A 17,618-nucleotide genomic window follows, 5' to 3' on the forward strand; every position below is an offset into this window, starting at 1 on the left:
TGTATATAGGTAACATTTTATGATTCTAGTTTTATTAAAAAGAAATAAGGCCCTGGTTGGGTGGCTCAGTTGGAGCATCGCCCCACATAACAAAAGGTTAGGGGTTCAATCCCAGTCAAGGCACCTACCTAGCTTGTGGGTTCGATCCCCCCATTGGGGTGCATATGGGAGGCAACCAATCAGTGTTTCTCTCTCACACTGATGTTTCTCTTTCTTCTCTCTAAAATCAATGAACATATCCTCCAGTGAGGATTTTTGAAAAAGCTAAGTAGCAGGGTGTGTATAGTGTGTTGTGTGCATACATATGAATATATAATCTCCAGGAATATTTATTTATTTACTTACTTACCTGCTTACTTTTAGAGAGAGAGGAAGGGAGGGAGAAAGAGAGGGAGAGAAACATCAATGTGTTGCCTCTTGCACGCCTACTGGGGATCTGACCTGCAACCCAGGCATGTGCCCTAAGAATCGAACCGGCGACCTTTGGTTTGCAGGTCGGCACTCAATCCACTAAGCCACACCAGCCAGGGCTCCAGGAATATTTATATGAATGTCTTAGTAGTAGTTATCTTTGGGTGTCAGGATTATGAAAGAAATTACATTTTTTCTTTTCTTTTTGATTCCAGAGAGAAAGGGGAGGGGGAGCAGAGAGAGAGACAGAGAAAGACACAGAGGAACACATCAATATGAGAGACACATCAATCAGCTGCCTCCCGAATGTGCCCTGACCAGGGGCGAAACCTGCAGCCTAGGTACTGAACCTGCAATCTTTCAGTTTACAGGACGATGCTCCAGCCAACTGAGCCACACCGGCCAGGGTGAGATTAACTTTTTTCTTCCATTATCTGTAAAAACAGTTTTTTACATTAATAGACTTTGGCCCTGCCCTGACCAGTGTGGCTCAGTTGGTTGGGAGTTATTCTGCAGAGCAAAAGGTCATGGGTTCGATTCTCTGTCAAGGTACATGCTTGGGCTGCAGGTTCAGTTCCCAGTCTGGGTTGTACAAGGAGCAACCAATCGATGTTTCTCTTCCTCTTTTTCTCCCTCCCTTCCTCTCTCTCTAAAAATAAATAAAATCCTTTAAAAAAATAGACTTTGGCTCTGGCTGGTGTGGCTCAGATGGTTGGAACATCATCCTATGAATTGAAAGGTCATGGGTTTGAATCTTGGTTAGGGCACATGCCTAGGTTGTGGGTTTGTCCCCAGTTGGGGTGTGTTCGGGTGGTGGCCAATCGATGTTTCTCTCACATCAATGTTTCTGTCTCTCCCTTCCTCTCACTCTAAAAGCAATGAAAAAATGTCCTCAGATGAGGATAAAAAAAAATTAATACTTTTTTTTCAAAGTAGTTTTAGGTATACAGAAAATTAAGCAGATAGTACACAGAGTTCCCATATATCCCATCTCCTTTCTTCCAGTTTCCTCTATTATTACCATTTTACATGAGTGTGATAAACTTGATGGATCAACATTCATACATTAACTACAGTCCATAGTTTATGTTAGGGTCCATTGTGGTTATACGGGTCTATGGTGTGTACAAATGCACAGTATCATGGATCCCCCATTACTATAGCAGACCAAATAGATTCATTGCTCTAAAAACCTGTGCTACACCTACCTAGTCATCCCTCTCTTCATTCTTCCTGTGACTACTGGTCTTTTCACTGTCCATAGTTTTACCACGTACAATGCCATGTACTTTGGATTACAGTATGTAACATTTTCAGACTGGCTTCTTTTACTGAGCAATATACATTTAAAGTTCTCCATGTCTTTTTGTGGTTTGATAGCTCATTTCTTTTTCTTGGTAAATAATATTCCACTGTATAGATCTATGTTTTTTTAATCCATTCACTTTTTGAAGGATACCTGGCTGCTTCCAGTTTTTGGCAATTACAAAAAAGCTGCTGTAAACATTTGTGTGCAAGTTTTTGTGTGGACACAGGTTTTCAACTTATTTTGGTAAACACCCAGGAGAACAATTTCAGGATCACATGATAATACTATGTTTAGCTTTGTAAAAAACTGCAAAACTGTCTTCCAAACTGTCTCCACCTTTTGCATCCCCAACAATGAGAGTTCCTGTTGCTCCCCCCCTCACCAGTGTTTGGGGTTGTCCGGGTTTTGACAAGCCATTCTAACAGGTATGTAGTGGTGTCTCATTTTTGTTTTCGTTTCCCTAATGACATATGCTGAGCATCTTTTCATATGCTTGTTTGCCACCTGTGTGTCTTCTTTGGTGAGACATCTGTTCAAGTCTTTGACCCATTTTAAAATTCAGTTGTTTGTTTTCTTGTTAAGTTTTAAGTGTTATTTGTATATTTGGGATACAAATCCTCTATCAGGTAAGTGTTTTACAACTATTTTCTCCCAGTCTGTGGCTTATCATTTCAGTTCCTTAACAGTGTTTTTCATTGAGCAGAAGTTTTTCATTTTCATGAAGTCCTATTTATCAATTTTTTTCCTTTCGTGGATTGCATTTTTGATATTACATCTAAAAAGTCATTGCTGAACTCAAAGTCACCTAGCTTTTTCTGTTATTTTCTGTTAAGTTTCAGTTCTGCATTTTACTTTATGTCACTGATCCATTCTGAGTTAATTTTTATGAAAGGTGTAAGGTCAATGTCTCTACTCATTTTTTTTGCATGTGGATATCCTGTTTTTCCAGTACCATTTGTTGAACAGACTATTCTTTGCTCCTTTGTCAAAGATCAGTTGGTCAAAAATATGGTCAAAGATCAGTCGACCATATTTGTGTGGGTCTATTTCTGAGCTCTCTATTCTGTTCCATTTAACCATTTGTCTGTTCTTTGGCCAATATCACACTATCTTGATTATAACAGCTTTACAGTAAGTCTTAAAGTTGGGTGGTGTTAAGTTCTCCAACTTTGTTCTTCTCTAATGTTGTGTTGGCTATTCTAGGTATTTTGTTTTTCCACGTAAACGTTAGAAAGAGTTTGTCAATACCCACAAAATATCATGGGATTTTTATTGAGATTTTATTGATCTATAGATCAAGTTGGGAAGAGCTGACATGATATGGACACGAATTACTTATTTATTTAGATCTTCTTTTATCTCTCATCAAAGTTTTATATTTTCCTAATATAGATAGTGTGTACATACTTTGTTAGACTTATTCCTAAGTCCTTTTCTTGGGTGCTAATGTAAATGGTATTTTACTTCAAATTTAAATTGTTCATTGTTGGTATATAGGAAAGCAATGGACTTTTGTATCTTGACCTTGTATGCTTGATATAATCACTTATAAACAATTCCAGCTTACTGTTAATTCCTTGAGATTTTCTACATAATCCTGTCATTTGCAAGCAAAGACAGTTTTATTTCTTCCTTCCTAATCTGTATAATTTCCTTCCTTGTCTTGTTGCCTTAGCTAGAACTTCCAGTATGATACTGAATGGTAGTGGTAAGTGAGGACATTTTTATTTCATACATGATTTTCAGGGGAAAACATCTAGTTTCTCTCCAGTAAGTACGATAGTAGTTGTAGGTTCTTTGTAGTTGTTCTTTATAAAGTTGAGTCAGTCTGCTCTACTCCTATTTGCTGAGTTTTTTAAAAATCATGAATAGGTACTGGACTTGGTCAAATCATTTTCTTGCATCTATTTATATATCATATGATCTTTCTTTTTTAGCCTGTGGATATGATGTGTTACATTACTTTTCAAGTACTTGAACCAGCCTTGCATACCTGAAATAAATCCCACTCGGTCATGGTGTATAATTTTTTTGTACTTTCTTGGATTTAATTAGCTAACATTTTATTTAAGATTTTTACATTTATTTACATGAGTGATATTGGTCTGTAGTTTTCCTTTCTTGTATCATCTTTACCTGGTTTTAGTATTACAGTAAATGCCGGCCTCACAGGATGACTTCAGAGGTGTTCTCTCTGCTTCTATTTTCTGGGAAAAGATTGTAGAGAATTGGTATCCTTTTTTTCTGTAAATATTTGATAGAATTCACCAGTGAACTCATCTGGGCTAAGTACTTTCTGTTTGAAAGATAATTGAATCAATTTCTTTAACATAGATCAGCCTAATCAGATTATTTATTTCTACATGTGAGTTTTATTAGATTGTGTTTTTTCAAATTTGTGAACATATTAGTTGTTCATAATTTTCCTTTACTGTCCTTCTAATGTCCATGGGATCAGTAATGATAGCCTCTCTTCCTTTTTTTAAAAAAATACATCCTCACCCAAGGATATGTTTACTGATATTTAGAGAGGAAGAGAGAGAAACATCAATGTGAGAAACATCAGTTGGTTGCCTCCTGTACACGACCTAACTGGGGATCGAACCCAAAACTGAGGTTTGTACCCTGACCAGGAATTGAACCTGAAACCTTTTGGTGCACAGGACAACGCTCCAAACAACTGAGTCACCCAGCCAGGGCTTCCTCTTTCAATTAGTCATTTATTTCTTCTCTCTTTCTTTTCCAGGTTAGCTGGATAGAGGTTTATCAAATTTAATGATCCTTTCAAAGAAGCAGCATTTGCTTTCATTGGTTTTCTCTATTTTTTTCCTATTTTAAATTTCACTGATTTCTGCTCTAATTTTTATATTTTTTCCTGCTAGCTTTAGGTTTATATTGCTCTTCTTTTTCTGGTTTTCTAAGGTGGAAACTTAGATTATTTATTTTATTTTCCCCCAAGCTTTATTGAGATATAATAGACTTACCATTGGGTAAGTTTAAGGTGGACAATGTTATTTGATATATATATATATATATATATATATATATATATTGCAAATGAGCACCACAATAAGGTTAATTAACACATTTGTCACTTCACACAATTACCTTTATGTTTAATCCTCACCCAAGGACATGCTTATTGATTTCAGAGAGAGAGGGGATGGGAGAAGAGACAGAGGGAGAGAAACATCGACCAGCTGCCTCTCGTGCCCAGGCGTGTGTGCTGACCAGGATCTGAAACCACAACCACCCACTGAGCCACACCGGCCAGGGCCAGTTACCTTTATTCTGTGTGGTCAAGAGCATTTAAGATTTACTCTACTAGGAAATTTCAAGTGTACAATACACTATTGTTAACTACAGTCACCATGTTAAACATTGGATCCCCAGAACTTTTTCATCTTACAACTGAAAGTCTGTGTGCTTTGACCAACATCTACCCCACCCCCCCGGCCTCGGGCTCTGCTAACCACCAGTCTACGCTGTTTCGATGGGTTTGGTAATTTTAGATTCCACATATAAAATGAGATCATACAGTGTTTGTCTTTTTCTGGCTGAATTACTTAACACAATGTCCTTAAGATTTGTTTGTCCATGTTGTCACAAGTGACAGCATTTTCTTTGTTTTAACGGCTGAATAATATTCTCTGTGCGCGCACGCATGTGTGTATACCACACTCACTTTATCCATGTATCCGTCAATGGACACCTAGGCTGTTTCCATAGCTTTACTACTGTGAATAATGCTGCAATGCAGTAACAATGGAAGTACAGATACCTCTTAGAGACAGTGATTTGATTTCCTTTGGATACATACCTGGAAGTAGATTGCTGGTCCATATAGGATAGTTCTACTTTTAATTTTTTGAGGAACCTCCATACTGTTTTCCATAGTGGCTGTGCCAATTTACATTCCTACCAACAGTGCAAAAGGGTTCTTTCTTCTTCACATCCTTGCTATCTCATCTTTTTGATAATAGCCATCCTAACATGTGAGGTGATAAATTATTGATTTAAAATTTCCTTCTTTTCTTTGTTTTAAAAAGATTTTATTTCTTATTTTGGGAGGGGGAAAGAGGGAGAGAAGCATTGATATGCATGAGAAACATCGATTAGTTGCCTCTCAAATGCTCCCAACTGGGGACCCGGCAACCTGGGCATGTATCCTGACTGGGAATTGAACCAGCAACCTTTCGCTTCACAGGCTCAATCCACTGGGCCACACCAGCCAGGGTTCCTTGTTTCCTAACATGAATTTAATGCTGTAAATTTCCCTCCAAGCACTGTTTTCACTGCATCTCACACATTTTGATTAGTTTGATTTTAACTTTCATTTAGCACAAAATATCTAAAAATTTCTGTGGAGACTTCTTTGACCCTGTGTTACTTAGAAGTGAGTTGTATGATCTCCATGTATTTTGGGATTTTTCCAGTTATCTTTCTGTTACCGATTTCTAGTTTAATTCCACTGTCGTCTGAGAGCATACTTTATATGATTTCTATTCTTGTAAAATTACTGAGGTGTGTTTTATGGTCCAAAATGTAGTCTATCTTGGTGAACATTTCATGTGAGCTTGAAAAGAGAAGAATGTGTATTCTGTTGTTGTTTGATGAAGCATTTTATAAATATTAATTAGATCCAGTCAATCGATGGTGCTATTCAGGTATATTCGTACTGGTTTTCTGCCTGCTTATAGTAATTTGTCAGTTACTATATAAGGGGGTGCTGAATTCTCCAGCTATGATAGGTTTTTCAATTTCTCCTTGCAGTTCTATCAGTTTTTGCCTCACAGTGAGATGAACACACATTAAGGATGGGTATATGTTCTTGTAGAACTGACCTACTGATTTTAGAGAGAGGAAGGGAGGGAAGGGGCGGGGAGAGAGAGGAAGAGACTGACTTGTTTCAATTATTTATGCATTCATTGGTTGAGTCTTGCATGTGTCCTGACCAGGGATTGAACTCACAACCTTGGCATATCGGGATGACGCTCTGATTAACTGAGCAACTGAGCTACCCAGCCAGGGCCATGAATGTATGTATCACATTTTCTTTATCCATTAATCTGTTGATGAACATGAATTATTTCCAACTTTTGGTTACTGTGAACAGTACTGCTATGAACACCGGTGTACAAGTAGCTGTTGGAGGCCATGTTTTCAATTCTGTTGGGGATATAGCTAGGTCCTTTTAATTTATTCCTGAGTGAACTTTGGTAGTGTGTCTTTCAAGGAATTAGTCCATTTCATTTACGTTATTGAATTTACTGGCACAGAATTGTTTCCAATATTCCCTTATCATCATTTAATGTCTTTGAAATTTGTTGTGTTGTCACCTTCTTCCATCTTGATATTGGTAATTTCTGTCTTCTCTTTTTCTTCATCATCTGGACAGATTTCAATTTTGTTTTTCTTTCCAAAGAAACAGCTTTTGGTTTAACTGATTTTCTCTACAATTTTTCTATATTCTATTTTGTTGATTTATGCTCTGATCTTTATTTCCTTTCTTTTGCTTATTTTGGGTATCATTTGCCCTTCTTCTTCTTCTTCTTCTTCTGGTTTCTTAAGATAGAAGTGAAGATTACAAATTTGAAACCTTTCTTCTTTTCAAATATAGGCAGTTAGTGCTAAATATTGCTTCTAAGTAAGCTTTAGCTGCGTTCCACAAATTTTAATATGTTGTGCTTTCACATTTATTGTTGAAAACATTTTCTAATTTTCTTGTGGTTTTTCTTCCTTTGTCCAGTGAGTTGTATGGAAGTATGTGATTTAATTTCCAAAATTTTGGTGGATTTTCCAGGTAACTTATTATTATTGATTTGTAATTCAACTGTGATTTTCTGAAAAAGATTTTTATTTCACCTTTGTTTTTGAAAGATATTTTCAGTGGTATAGAATTCTAGGCTGACAGTTTTTTATAAAGTATTCTTTTCCCCCCACTATCTTCTGGCTTACATGGCTTCCAAGAGATACATTGATCTGTTGCCTCTTGCACGCCCCCAACCAGGGACCTGGCCCACATCCCAGGCATGTGCCCTGACTGGGAATCAAACCTGCGACCTTTCAGTTTGCAGGCTGTCCCTCAATCCACTGAGCCACACCAGCCAGAGCTTTTCCTTGTCATTTGTCCTTTGTATGTAATGTGTCTTTTATTTCCTCTAGTTGCTTTTAAGTGAGAGTTTCTTTTTTTTTTATCACTGGTTTTAAGCAATTTGTTTATGATGTGCCTTGGTATAGTCCCCCCCTCCGCCCCCCATATCTTGTGCTTGGGGCTCACTGAGCTTCTTGATCTGCAGTCATCTTATCATCCTACTTGGAGTCTGCCACTCCCTGCCAGGCCACTGCCACCACCACTCCTTGCATAGATGCCTATTATCAAATTTGTTGAGGTTTGCCAATAAGATTGGTAAAAAAATGTTATCCCAGGGTAATTTTAATTTGTATTTCTCAAGTGAAGCCAGGCCTTTTAATTGTTTATGTCATCTATATCCTTTTTTTCTGTAAACTGCCTAACTATAGCTTTTGTTCAATTTTTGTACTGCTTTATCGATCGTTTCTATATTGTTCCATCTGTATCTTTTACCTTTTCTAAAATGAGCATGCATTTTTTGGGCAGTAAGATACAACACAAAGTTATTTTTAATAAAAAAATGCTTTGAGCTCTGGCTGGTGTGACTCAGTGGATTGATTGCTGGCCTGTGAACCAGAAGGTCACCGGTTTGATTCCCAGTCGTGGCGCATGCCTGGGTTGTGGGCCAGGTCCCTGATGGAGGTGTGCGGGAGGCAAATGACTGATGTTTCTCTCCTTCTCTTTCTTCCTCCTTTCCCCTCTCTCTAAAAATAAATAAATAAAATCAAAAAAAATTTTTTAATGCTTTGAAAAATCCATATATTAGCTGGTATCAGAAAAACATTTATAGTTCATGGTAGCTAATATTTTATTATAGCTTCTCAGGGGTTTATTTTCATTTTTCTTTGTGGCAAGACCTGCATAGCTAACTGGGAGTATGTGAGTTTGAAAGCCTGAGAGTCACTGTGGCTGCCTATCTTTTGACCATGGCCTTGGAAAAATCACCAGCTGTCATATCTGTAAAGAGGTTTGTAGCTCCATCGTAGTTATCACTTCCCTGAATCTTCCAATGGTCATTGGAGGCTGAAAGGTCATTGACAATGATCCCCATTTTATAGATTTTGAACCTGAGGCTTGGAAAGGTAACGTGATTTTATCATATGGATGCTTAGATTGAGAAGTTACCTTAAAAATGATCTCATTCTGTGCATTCAGGGTCTTATAACCATTAAGTAGGGCAGAACTCTGGACTGAACCCAAGTGCTCATTCTCAATGCAGCAATCAAAGTGAGGATCCCCATCAGTCTAAGAGGTCAAGGGAGGGTGATTAGCTTCTCTTCTTTAGGAGACTGCAGGCCAGGCCCATGACGGGGCTGTGACTTGGCTGGCATAGCGGGGGTGCTGAAGGCTAGGATCTATGTGTGCTCACCTTTGGCAGCAGTCAGCATGGTGGAGGCCAGTTCACACTGCTGTGATTCCAAGTGTCCAAGTGTGAACCAGCGAGGGTAACGGCTGGGCACCACAGACACCACGTGGTGAGGGTGGGAAGTGTCGCCTGGAGAAATTGAGTTTTCTAGAACAGGTAACCTAGAAGACCCAGGGAGAGTAATTAGGCACTATTCAGATCCTTGCCATTCTGAGCCGTCTTAGAAAAGCTTATTTTTGCAGGGAAATAAATGAGCAGGAATGGGTTAACTAAGAACTTTGAAGATTTAAAAATCTCAGGTACTGTACTCTGTATGAGGTAAATGCTTGGGTACTTGTAGAACTCAAGCTGAATAGTCACTGCAAATGGATCTGAAAGGCAGTTCAAGAGCTGTAAGATTTTTTTTTAAGTATAAGAAATACATGCCAAGGAATCCTGAGCAGCTCTTGTCTGACTGAGGTGAGAAGCTCTCTCAACCTTATGGTCTAACTAAAAATTCTTCTGTACGGTCTGCTGCATCCTTGAGGTCCACCTGCTCGAACCAAGGGTCCTATTCCAGTTTGGGAACAAGATGCCCACAGCTCACTGTTCTCACATCTTGGTGTAGAAAGACTTATTTCTGTCTCCCCCATGCATCTGGTGACCTGCTCCTGGGAGCCATGACTTGGTTAGCCATGGAAGGGCTCAAACCCCTTCTCAGGCTGTCTAACTGGCCCCAGAACAGAAATACTCAGGTCATGGGTGCTCCATATCTACTAAAAACTGAGGGGCTTCCTCAGTGACCCACCACAAGCATAGTCGGGGAGCCAAGTGGGTCACCAGCAAGGCATCCCAGATAGAAATTCTAGACCAGACGAAAACGTCTAAGCCATTTTAGGGCAGGCTTGGTGTAGGTTCAATGGAACAGACAAAGAAGGAAAGTGAAACAAGTGAGAAAAACAAGAAAAAGAGCACCAAAGACTTCTGCTTTGATGGAGGCAAGTGGGCTGGGAAAGGGCTACCCACCTCATGGCACGTAAGGCTAATCTGTAAGACAGGTCTGGATCATGAGGCAGCAGAGCGGAGAACAAATACTTGGCAAAGGTATGCATGGGAACACTCTCTCGGTGAATGACTTCGCCCAGACCACTGAAGGGGCCTCCTGTGGGAAAAAGATAGGCCAGCCAATTATTTACCTGTATGCTTCTATTTGCCAGCCGAGACTTGAGCCCTAGGACCCCACATATTTGCTAGCCATGGGAACCTTCAGCACACTTTCATGCCCAAAATGTTTCTGTACCCATGCTCTATTTTTACAGACAGTCCCCCAGAGTCATAGATTAAAGACACTGTGACAATATCCCCTTCTCTACTTACCTTCCAGTAGTAAGATGCACTGTTTCTGCAGCGTTTGCACTAGTTCATCGTCCAGCTGCAGCTCCTGCAGTCGACTCAGGAGCTGCTCCTCATTACGGCACACCTTGTCCTGTGCGTAGAGGCCTTCAGGCATCACCCTCTGTTGACCCATCCCCATCAGAGCCACTTCCAAGGCCAGTGACAGGTAGGACTCACTGCTGTTTGGGCAGCCTGCTGCCATGGGTACATGCTGGTACATGGGGGGTCTGCTTTCATTCATATCTGAGGGCAACAGGTCATCAGATTCCTTAAGTCAGGCCCCATGGATTCATCTGCTTGTCTCTCCCTCCCACTTTGGAATTCAGCTTGGTCAACAGCTGTCACAGGGAAGCTGAGTCGGAATCCCATAGCAGTAAGAAAAATATACTGAAAAAAGTTTACACAGAGCCACAAAGACTCCTAGCTCCTTCCTAATATATGGCTGGGCCAGTTGAGGAAGGGGAAGTATAAAAATCTTATACCAATCTTTTGATAGCACATTATGTAATACCATAATTATTTGTTTTTGTCTCTTTCACTAGAGTGTGAGCATCTGAAAGGCAAGAGACTTATTCCTTAGATATTTCCAGGGCCTGGTGTATGGAAGGAGTTAAGTGTATGTCAGTGGTGAATAAATCCCAAGTGCAACCTCAGGCTTTGCTGATGTGTCACCGTGCAGATGAAACAGACCAAAGACGATGATTTCCTTTTAAGGGATAAGAAGGAAGACAAGGGCAGCCTTAGCTTGGATTGGGGCCACCCCTTGTATCTCTACCAAGATAAATCTGACTCCACCTAGCTAAACTATTACTTTTATAATACAACTTCTATGTTATTATTACTTTATGTGGTCCACCTTTGGGATCAAAACTTCAGGAAAAAAGCACAGGTTTAAAAGTCAGAGTTTTGGTTTCTTTCCTTTTCCCTTTCATTCACCTGGTAAGTATTTATGGAGGACTATTAAATGGGAGATATTATACTAAGTGCTTGGGTCACAAAGATAAGTCAGTCGTAATTTCTACTTTCAAGGTGCTGACAGCCTAATAGGAGATACTCACTTGTAAACAAAGTGAAATGCAGTGTGCTAAGTACTATAATAAGTTTACATATACAATATAGTAATGGCATAAATGAGAGAAGAATCAATTCTGTCTCTAGTCCTTGCTACTTTGAGACTCTATTGAGTTACTTCCCTTCTATTTCTCATTTATAAAACTGGTACAAAACCATCATGAGAAAGAAAGGAAACATGAGATTATAATACAATTGTAAGGGATACACACACTCTTGATAGAAGCAAGGTTTTTCCCACTTCAGACTGCTCCAAGGATTTGGCCTCTGACTCCTGAAGTATCTCCACCCCTTACTTCCCTTGGATCATACTCTTCAGGGGTTCATGGGGAGTGAAAGGAGCAAAGGAAGGTGGCAAGGTGAGAGTAGGAGAGAGCTAGTTCACAGGGAGGAAAAGAAAGGTAAGAAAGAGAGGAAGACTAAGGAAACCAGGTACAGTTTCAACGAGGAAAAAAAGCTACTGGAGGGACAGAATAGATGTGGCAGGAAGGAGATGTTACCATGGATAATTCCGACTTGCCTCAGGCTGACTCCCATACCTGACACTTCCAGATAGCTATCATCATTCAGGCGACAGGCCTCAGTTAAAGTAAGAAATAGACAGCCAATAGGATCCAGGGGGTGGCCCACCCAGCCTTCTAGATTTGTGATGGTTGTGGTTCCTCTTTGCAACAGCTCTGGAAACAAGCAGGTCAAAGTTTTAGTGATGGAGACACATGGCTCTCTGTCCCTGCCTGAGTCTCTTCATCAGTCTATTTCAGGACTGGGCCCTGAGACTCAGAGAAGCTTCCGTCATTGTCTTGCCTTGGGTTGATAGGACTGGTCATAGGCTTATCAGCCAGCTACAAGGACTTGTGGTCTACATTTAGGTTCTCTGCTGGTACCACATAAGTAGATACAGCTTTACAGTTTTAAAAGGGTCTTTTCATGTCAGGTCTTAGTGGGCCTTCCAACTTTCCTCTGAGGGAGGCATGCTGGCATTATTATTCCCATTTTACAAAGATTCTCAGAGATAAAGTGAGGCATTCCACATAACAGATAGAATGATCTGGAATTCCCTAGACTCTGCCACACCATGAAACTTAGTGAAAATTAAGTACTACACCTTGCAGTCCCTGAGGATCCTTATCAGCCATAGCCTAAGGAGTTAAGATGGTTCCTAAGAGCCTAAGAGTTAGTATGGCTCCTAATCACTGTACCTTTCTTCTGATGCTTGTAGATTTCCAGCTGCCGTTGTTGCTGCAACCTCAGAGTATTGATAATGGCCACTGTGAGTCTGAGGGCCTCTTTTGGATAACCATGGGAACGCAGGGCATCAACCCGAGCACAGGCTGTAGGCACATGCTCTGCCAGAAGAAAATATTTTGGTTGAGTTATCTTTTCAAATCAGGAAGATCTGTGCTTGAGAAAGAGAGTTTGTGCCCTGTTCAGTTCCTCAAATTCAATCTGACATCTATGGTGTACCAGAAACTGTAGTTTATCTTCTAAGCATATAAAGTTGAGTAAGTCACAAGCATTACCTCTAAAGAGCTACCTTGAAGCCTCAGAAAGGGACTTCGAGAAAGGGACACACAACTAGGATAATGAAATGCTGTACCTCTTTGTGAACATGTACTATTAGAACCCAGTGGAGATAGCAACTAACTGCTGAAAGGGGAGGCCTCATTCATTTATTAATGCTACATTTTCTGAGAACCTATTATATTCCAGGTAGTATATGGGCAAACAAAGCACAAAGATGAATAAGAAATGGTCAGTTCCGTCTCAAAAATGTTACATAAGCAGACCATTATAAAACAGTAAAAAAGAAATGACATAATAGAAATATATACAGAGAGAAAATAATATTTGAGCTGCACTTTGTTGGACAAGTAAGATTTTAAATAGGCAGACAAACAGGGAAAGGCATTCCTGGCAAAGGGAATATATAAGCGAAGGCATACAAGTAAAAGTATAAAAAGTGTTCTACATAGCATCTTCAGAGTATGACAAATAGTTCTGTGTAGGGTTTGGTTATGTGGCTGGAAAGGGAGAATGTGGAATGTAAAGAGCTTTGAATGCCATACTAAGGAGTTTGGGTTTACCTTAGGGATAATGGAGGACTACCAAAGGCTATAATGGGAAAGTGATTATAATGAGATTTACGGTTTATTTCATGATTTCTGTTAGATGTGGTGTAGGTAAACATGGCACTTGCTTCCTTCTACAATCACACAAAATTACAACTAAACTACAGAACAACCAGCATTCAGAATCACCTAAAATTGAGCTGAACGAAAGACTAACAACTAGAGAACTAAAGAAGAAGCCACATGAGACTGGTAGGAAGGGCAGAGATGTGGAACAGACTGGTCCCACACCCAAGAGTGGCAGATAAAAACTGGGAGGTATGTCTTGGTTGCAGAGGTCCCTCCTGAGGAGCAAGGGATTTCAGGCCTAAACCAGCTCCTCCCAGCCCTGGGTTTCAGTTCTGGGAAAAGAAGTCCCCATAACTTCTGGCAATAAAAATCAGCAGGGAACGAGGCTGCATGAGATGGAAGCTATTGGAGTCCCAGGCAGTTCCTCTTAAAGGGTCCATGAGTAGACTAACTTGGACTCATTCCCTCTGAGCTCCAGTGTGTGGGCAGCAGCTTGAAAGGAACCAGAGACATAGGGGGAGAAAATGAATTGTCCAGCATCAGGGCAAGAGCTAGGGGGCAGCTTTTTCCCAGAGAGAAGTGCTGGCTGAGGCCATTGTTCCTTTTCTGAGCCCTCTCCTCAGAGAGCTGGCAGGTGGGTGCCATATCTGAGACTCCATCAATCTGGCTCACATTGTTTGCCCTACCCTGGTGATTCCCTGAGACCCTGCCACACCCGACTTATGGGCTCACCTCAGCTGCCTCCAATAGCTTTTCCATGCAAATGGAAAACCTCCTACAAGGGCCCCAGACCCAGCACACCCAGTAGACAGCTTCAGACCATGTTGAGGCACCACCCAACCACCTCCACAAGGGACATACTCAAGGGGTGGACTCTGCAGCAACCAGAGTCCTATTGAAGTAAGTCCAGCTCTGTGGGGTGGGTCCCAGCACAGATTACCCTCCACGGTGGTTGGAGGTCAGTGGTCAGAGCCAGTCCTTGCAGCTGATCAGCCTCAGGGTAAATGTCTCCCATTGATGTGCCCACAGCAATCAAGGTTCAACTTAAAGAGGATGGTATACACAGCCCAAATAGGGGGGCACACCTGGAGTGCACAGCTCAAGTGAGTGAGGAGGCTCTGTCACTGGACCATACAGTACATCTTCTATATTAGGCCATGCTACCAAATCAGGTAGGTGTAGCAACGCTACCTGATACATAGAAACAAACACAGGGAGGCTGCCAAATGAGGAAATAAAGAAACATGTCTTAAAACAGAACAAAGCTCCAGAACTAATCAAAATGGAGATGAGCGATCTATCAGATGCAGAGTTCAAAACACTGGTTATAATGGCACTCAAAGAACTTAGTGAGGACCTCAACAGCATAAAAGAGATCCAGCCAGAAATGAAGATACACTAATTGAAATAAAGAACAATTTACAAGGAAACAACAGTAGAGTGGATGAAGCTGAGAATCAAATCAATGATTTGGAACATAAGGATACAAAAACAACCAATCAGAACAGAAAAAAAAAAAGAGGATCGTGTAAGGAGCCTCTGGGACACCTTCAAGTATTCCAACATCTACATCATTGTGATGCCTGAAGGAGAAGAGAGAGAGCAAGAAATTGGAAATCTATTTGAAAAAATGACAGAAAACTTCCTTAACCTGATGAAGGAAATAGACATACAAGTCCAGGAAGCATAGAGAGTACCAAATGACATGAACCCAAAGCGGCCCACATCAAGACATATCATAATTAAAATGTAAAAGTTAAAGATAAAGAGAGAAGTTTAAAAGCAGAAAGAGAAAAACAGTTAGTTACTTACAAGGGAGCTCCCGTAAGACTGTCAGCTGATTTCTAAACATAAACTTTGCAGGCCAGAAGGGATTGTCAAGAATTATTCAAAGTGATGAAAAGCAAGGACCTACAACAAGATTACTCTACCCAGCAAAGCCATCATTTAGAATCAAAGGACAGATAAAGAGCTTCTCAGACAAGAAAACGGTAAAGGAGTTCATCACCACCAAACCAGTATTATATGAAATGTTATAGGGACTTATTGAAGAAAAAAAAAACAGATTAAATATATACATAATAAAATGGAAATGAATATATATCTATCAATAACTGAATCTAAAAAACAAAATAAATGAACAAGCAAAACAAACCCACAGATACAGAGAAAGTTTTGATGGTTGTCAGAGGGAATGGGGTTTGGAGGATTGGTGAAAAAGGTGAAGGGATTAAGAAGTACAAATTGATTGTTGTAGAATAGTCATGGGGATATAAAGTATAGCATGGGGATGTATAGTGTCAATGAATGTGAGATTTATCAGGATTATCACTTAGTAGGTTATGTAATGTCTAATCACTGGGGTGTACACCTGAAACTAATATAATAATGTGTGTCAACTGTAATTGAAAATAAAACTTAAAAAATTATAGAAATAACTGCAGAAAATTAGAAAACAGATAAGCAAAATATAAAATAAACATCATAAATAAGGATTATTTTTTTAAAAGATTTTATTCATTTATTCTTAGAGAGAAGGGAAGGGAGGGAGAAAGAGTGAGAGAAACATCAATCAGCTGCCTCTCGCACGTGACCCAAATGGGGACTGGCCTGCAACCCAGGCATGTGCCCTGACCTGTGACATTTTACTCTATGGGATGACACCCAACTGAGCCACACCTGTCAGGGCCAGAAATAAGCATTATTTCCACTTTTATCTATATTATCCAGACTTTTCTATTCAACTTTAATTATAATGGGATATTATAATTATTTTTTTTTATAGCTGAGTTTTCCCACTTCACACAATGTAAATATTTTTCCATGTCATTAAATGTACTATAACACTAAAAATGTTTAAGTATTACTCCACTGGGTCAATCAATCAGTCCTCTGTCATCAGGTATTAGATTATTTCCAATTTTTGTCATCTGTGCATTATTTACATACAACCATGCTCTAAGAAGCCCCCTAGTTATATGCATATTTTTAAGTAATTATAACTCAGGTTAAATTCCTAGGTGAAGAATTCCTGGATGAAAAGGTATGAATATATTTTAAAGGCTTTGGTAAGTGTTGCTGAAATATCCTTTAGAAAGGCTGTAAGCATTCAACACTCCTACTAGTAGTATGAGAGTACCTATCTCCATGTAACCTCTTCCAACCAAAAAGTAATTATCTTTATTTTTAAAATCCTTGACCATTTGACAGTCAAAAATGGTAATTCAGTATTGTTTAGATTTGCATCTTTGCTTATTAGTGAGATGTATCTTTTATCCTAATCTTGTTAAAATTATATGGAAGTGTTGTGTCAGAGAAGAGGAAAGATAATCAAAGGGAACTTCAGGTAGTGAGTGACCCACAGTGAGTTGGCCGAGGCTTTCATGAGAGAGACAGGGACATATCCAGACTCCGCAAGACCTTGAGAAAGACAAAATAATGGGTTGAGGCATAGAGGTAGGGAATTGGGAGCAGATAATAAAAATACATATCATTATTGTAAAACTCAGAAGATGAATATATTTAAGAATGTCTATTTCCTAATGAGCATCCTGTGATAAAGTCAAGAATAGATTGACAGAAGGTCAGAGGATGGTTTAAACTGGCAATGGAGTAGCTTTATTCTGCTCTGATGAAGGTGAAAGGTGGGAAGGTGGAAGGTGGAAGCTTTATTCTGCTCTAATGAAGGTGGGAAGGTGGAAGAAGAAGATTGGTGATAGATGCAGATTGTGCCCTAGCTGCTAGAACCAGGTAATTTGTGTCAAACATAGTGCCTTTTTAGCAAAACATAATTTCCAAGCCGATTATAATGTTGCT

At 39.8% G+C, this 17,618-nt stretch overlaps 1 protein-coding gene across 1 annotated transcript in view; it reads right to left on the reverse strand.

The window, feature by feature from the left end:
• ZSWIM5 (zinc finger SWIM-type containing 5) overlaps positions 1–17,618 on the reverse strand; it is a 117,132-nt gene that overhangs the window by 6,932 nt on the left and 92,582 nt on the right. The window contains exons 7-11 of the mRNA XM_053921170.1: positions 12,864–13,010; positions 12,204–12,341; positions 10,576–10,836; positions 10,225–10,360; positions 9,223–9,380 (exon numbers count right to left, since the gene is read on the reverse strand). Coding sequence (XP_053777145.1) covers positions 9,223–9,380; positions 10,225–10,360; positions 10,576–10,836; positions 12,204–12,341; positions 12,864–13,010 — 840 coding nt within the window. The remainder of the gene's footprint in view (positions 1–9,222; positions 9,381–10,224; positions 10,361–10,575; positions 10,837–12,203; positions 12,342–12,863; positions 13,011–17,618) is intronic.

Source organism: Desmodus rotundus, chromosome 3, assembly GCF_022682495.2.
Source record: "Desmodus rotundus isolate HL8 chromosome 3, HLdesRot8A.1, whole genome shotgun sequence".
NCBI classification, from domain to species: Eukaryota; Metazoa; Chordata; class Mammalia; order Chiroptera; family Phyllostomidae; genus Desmodus; species Desmodus rotundus.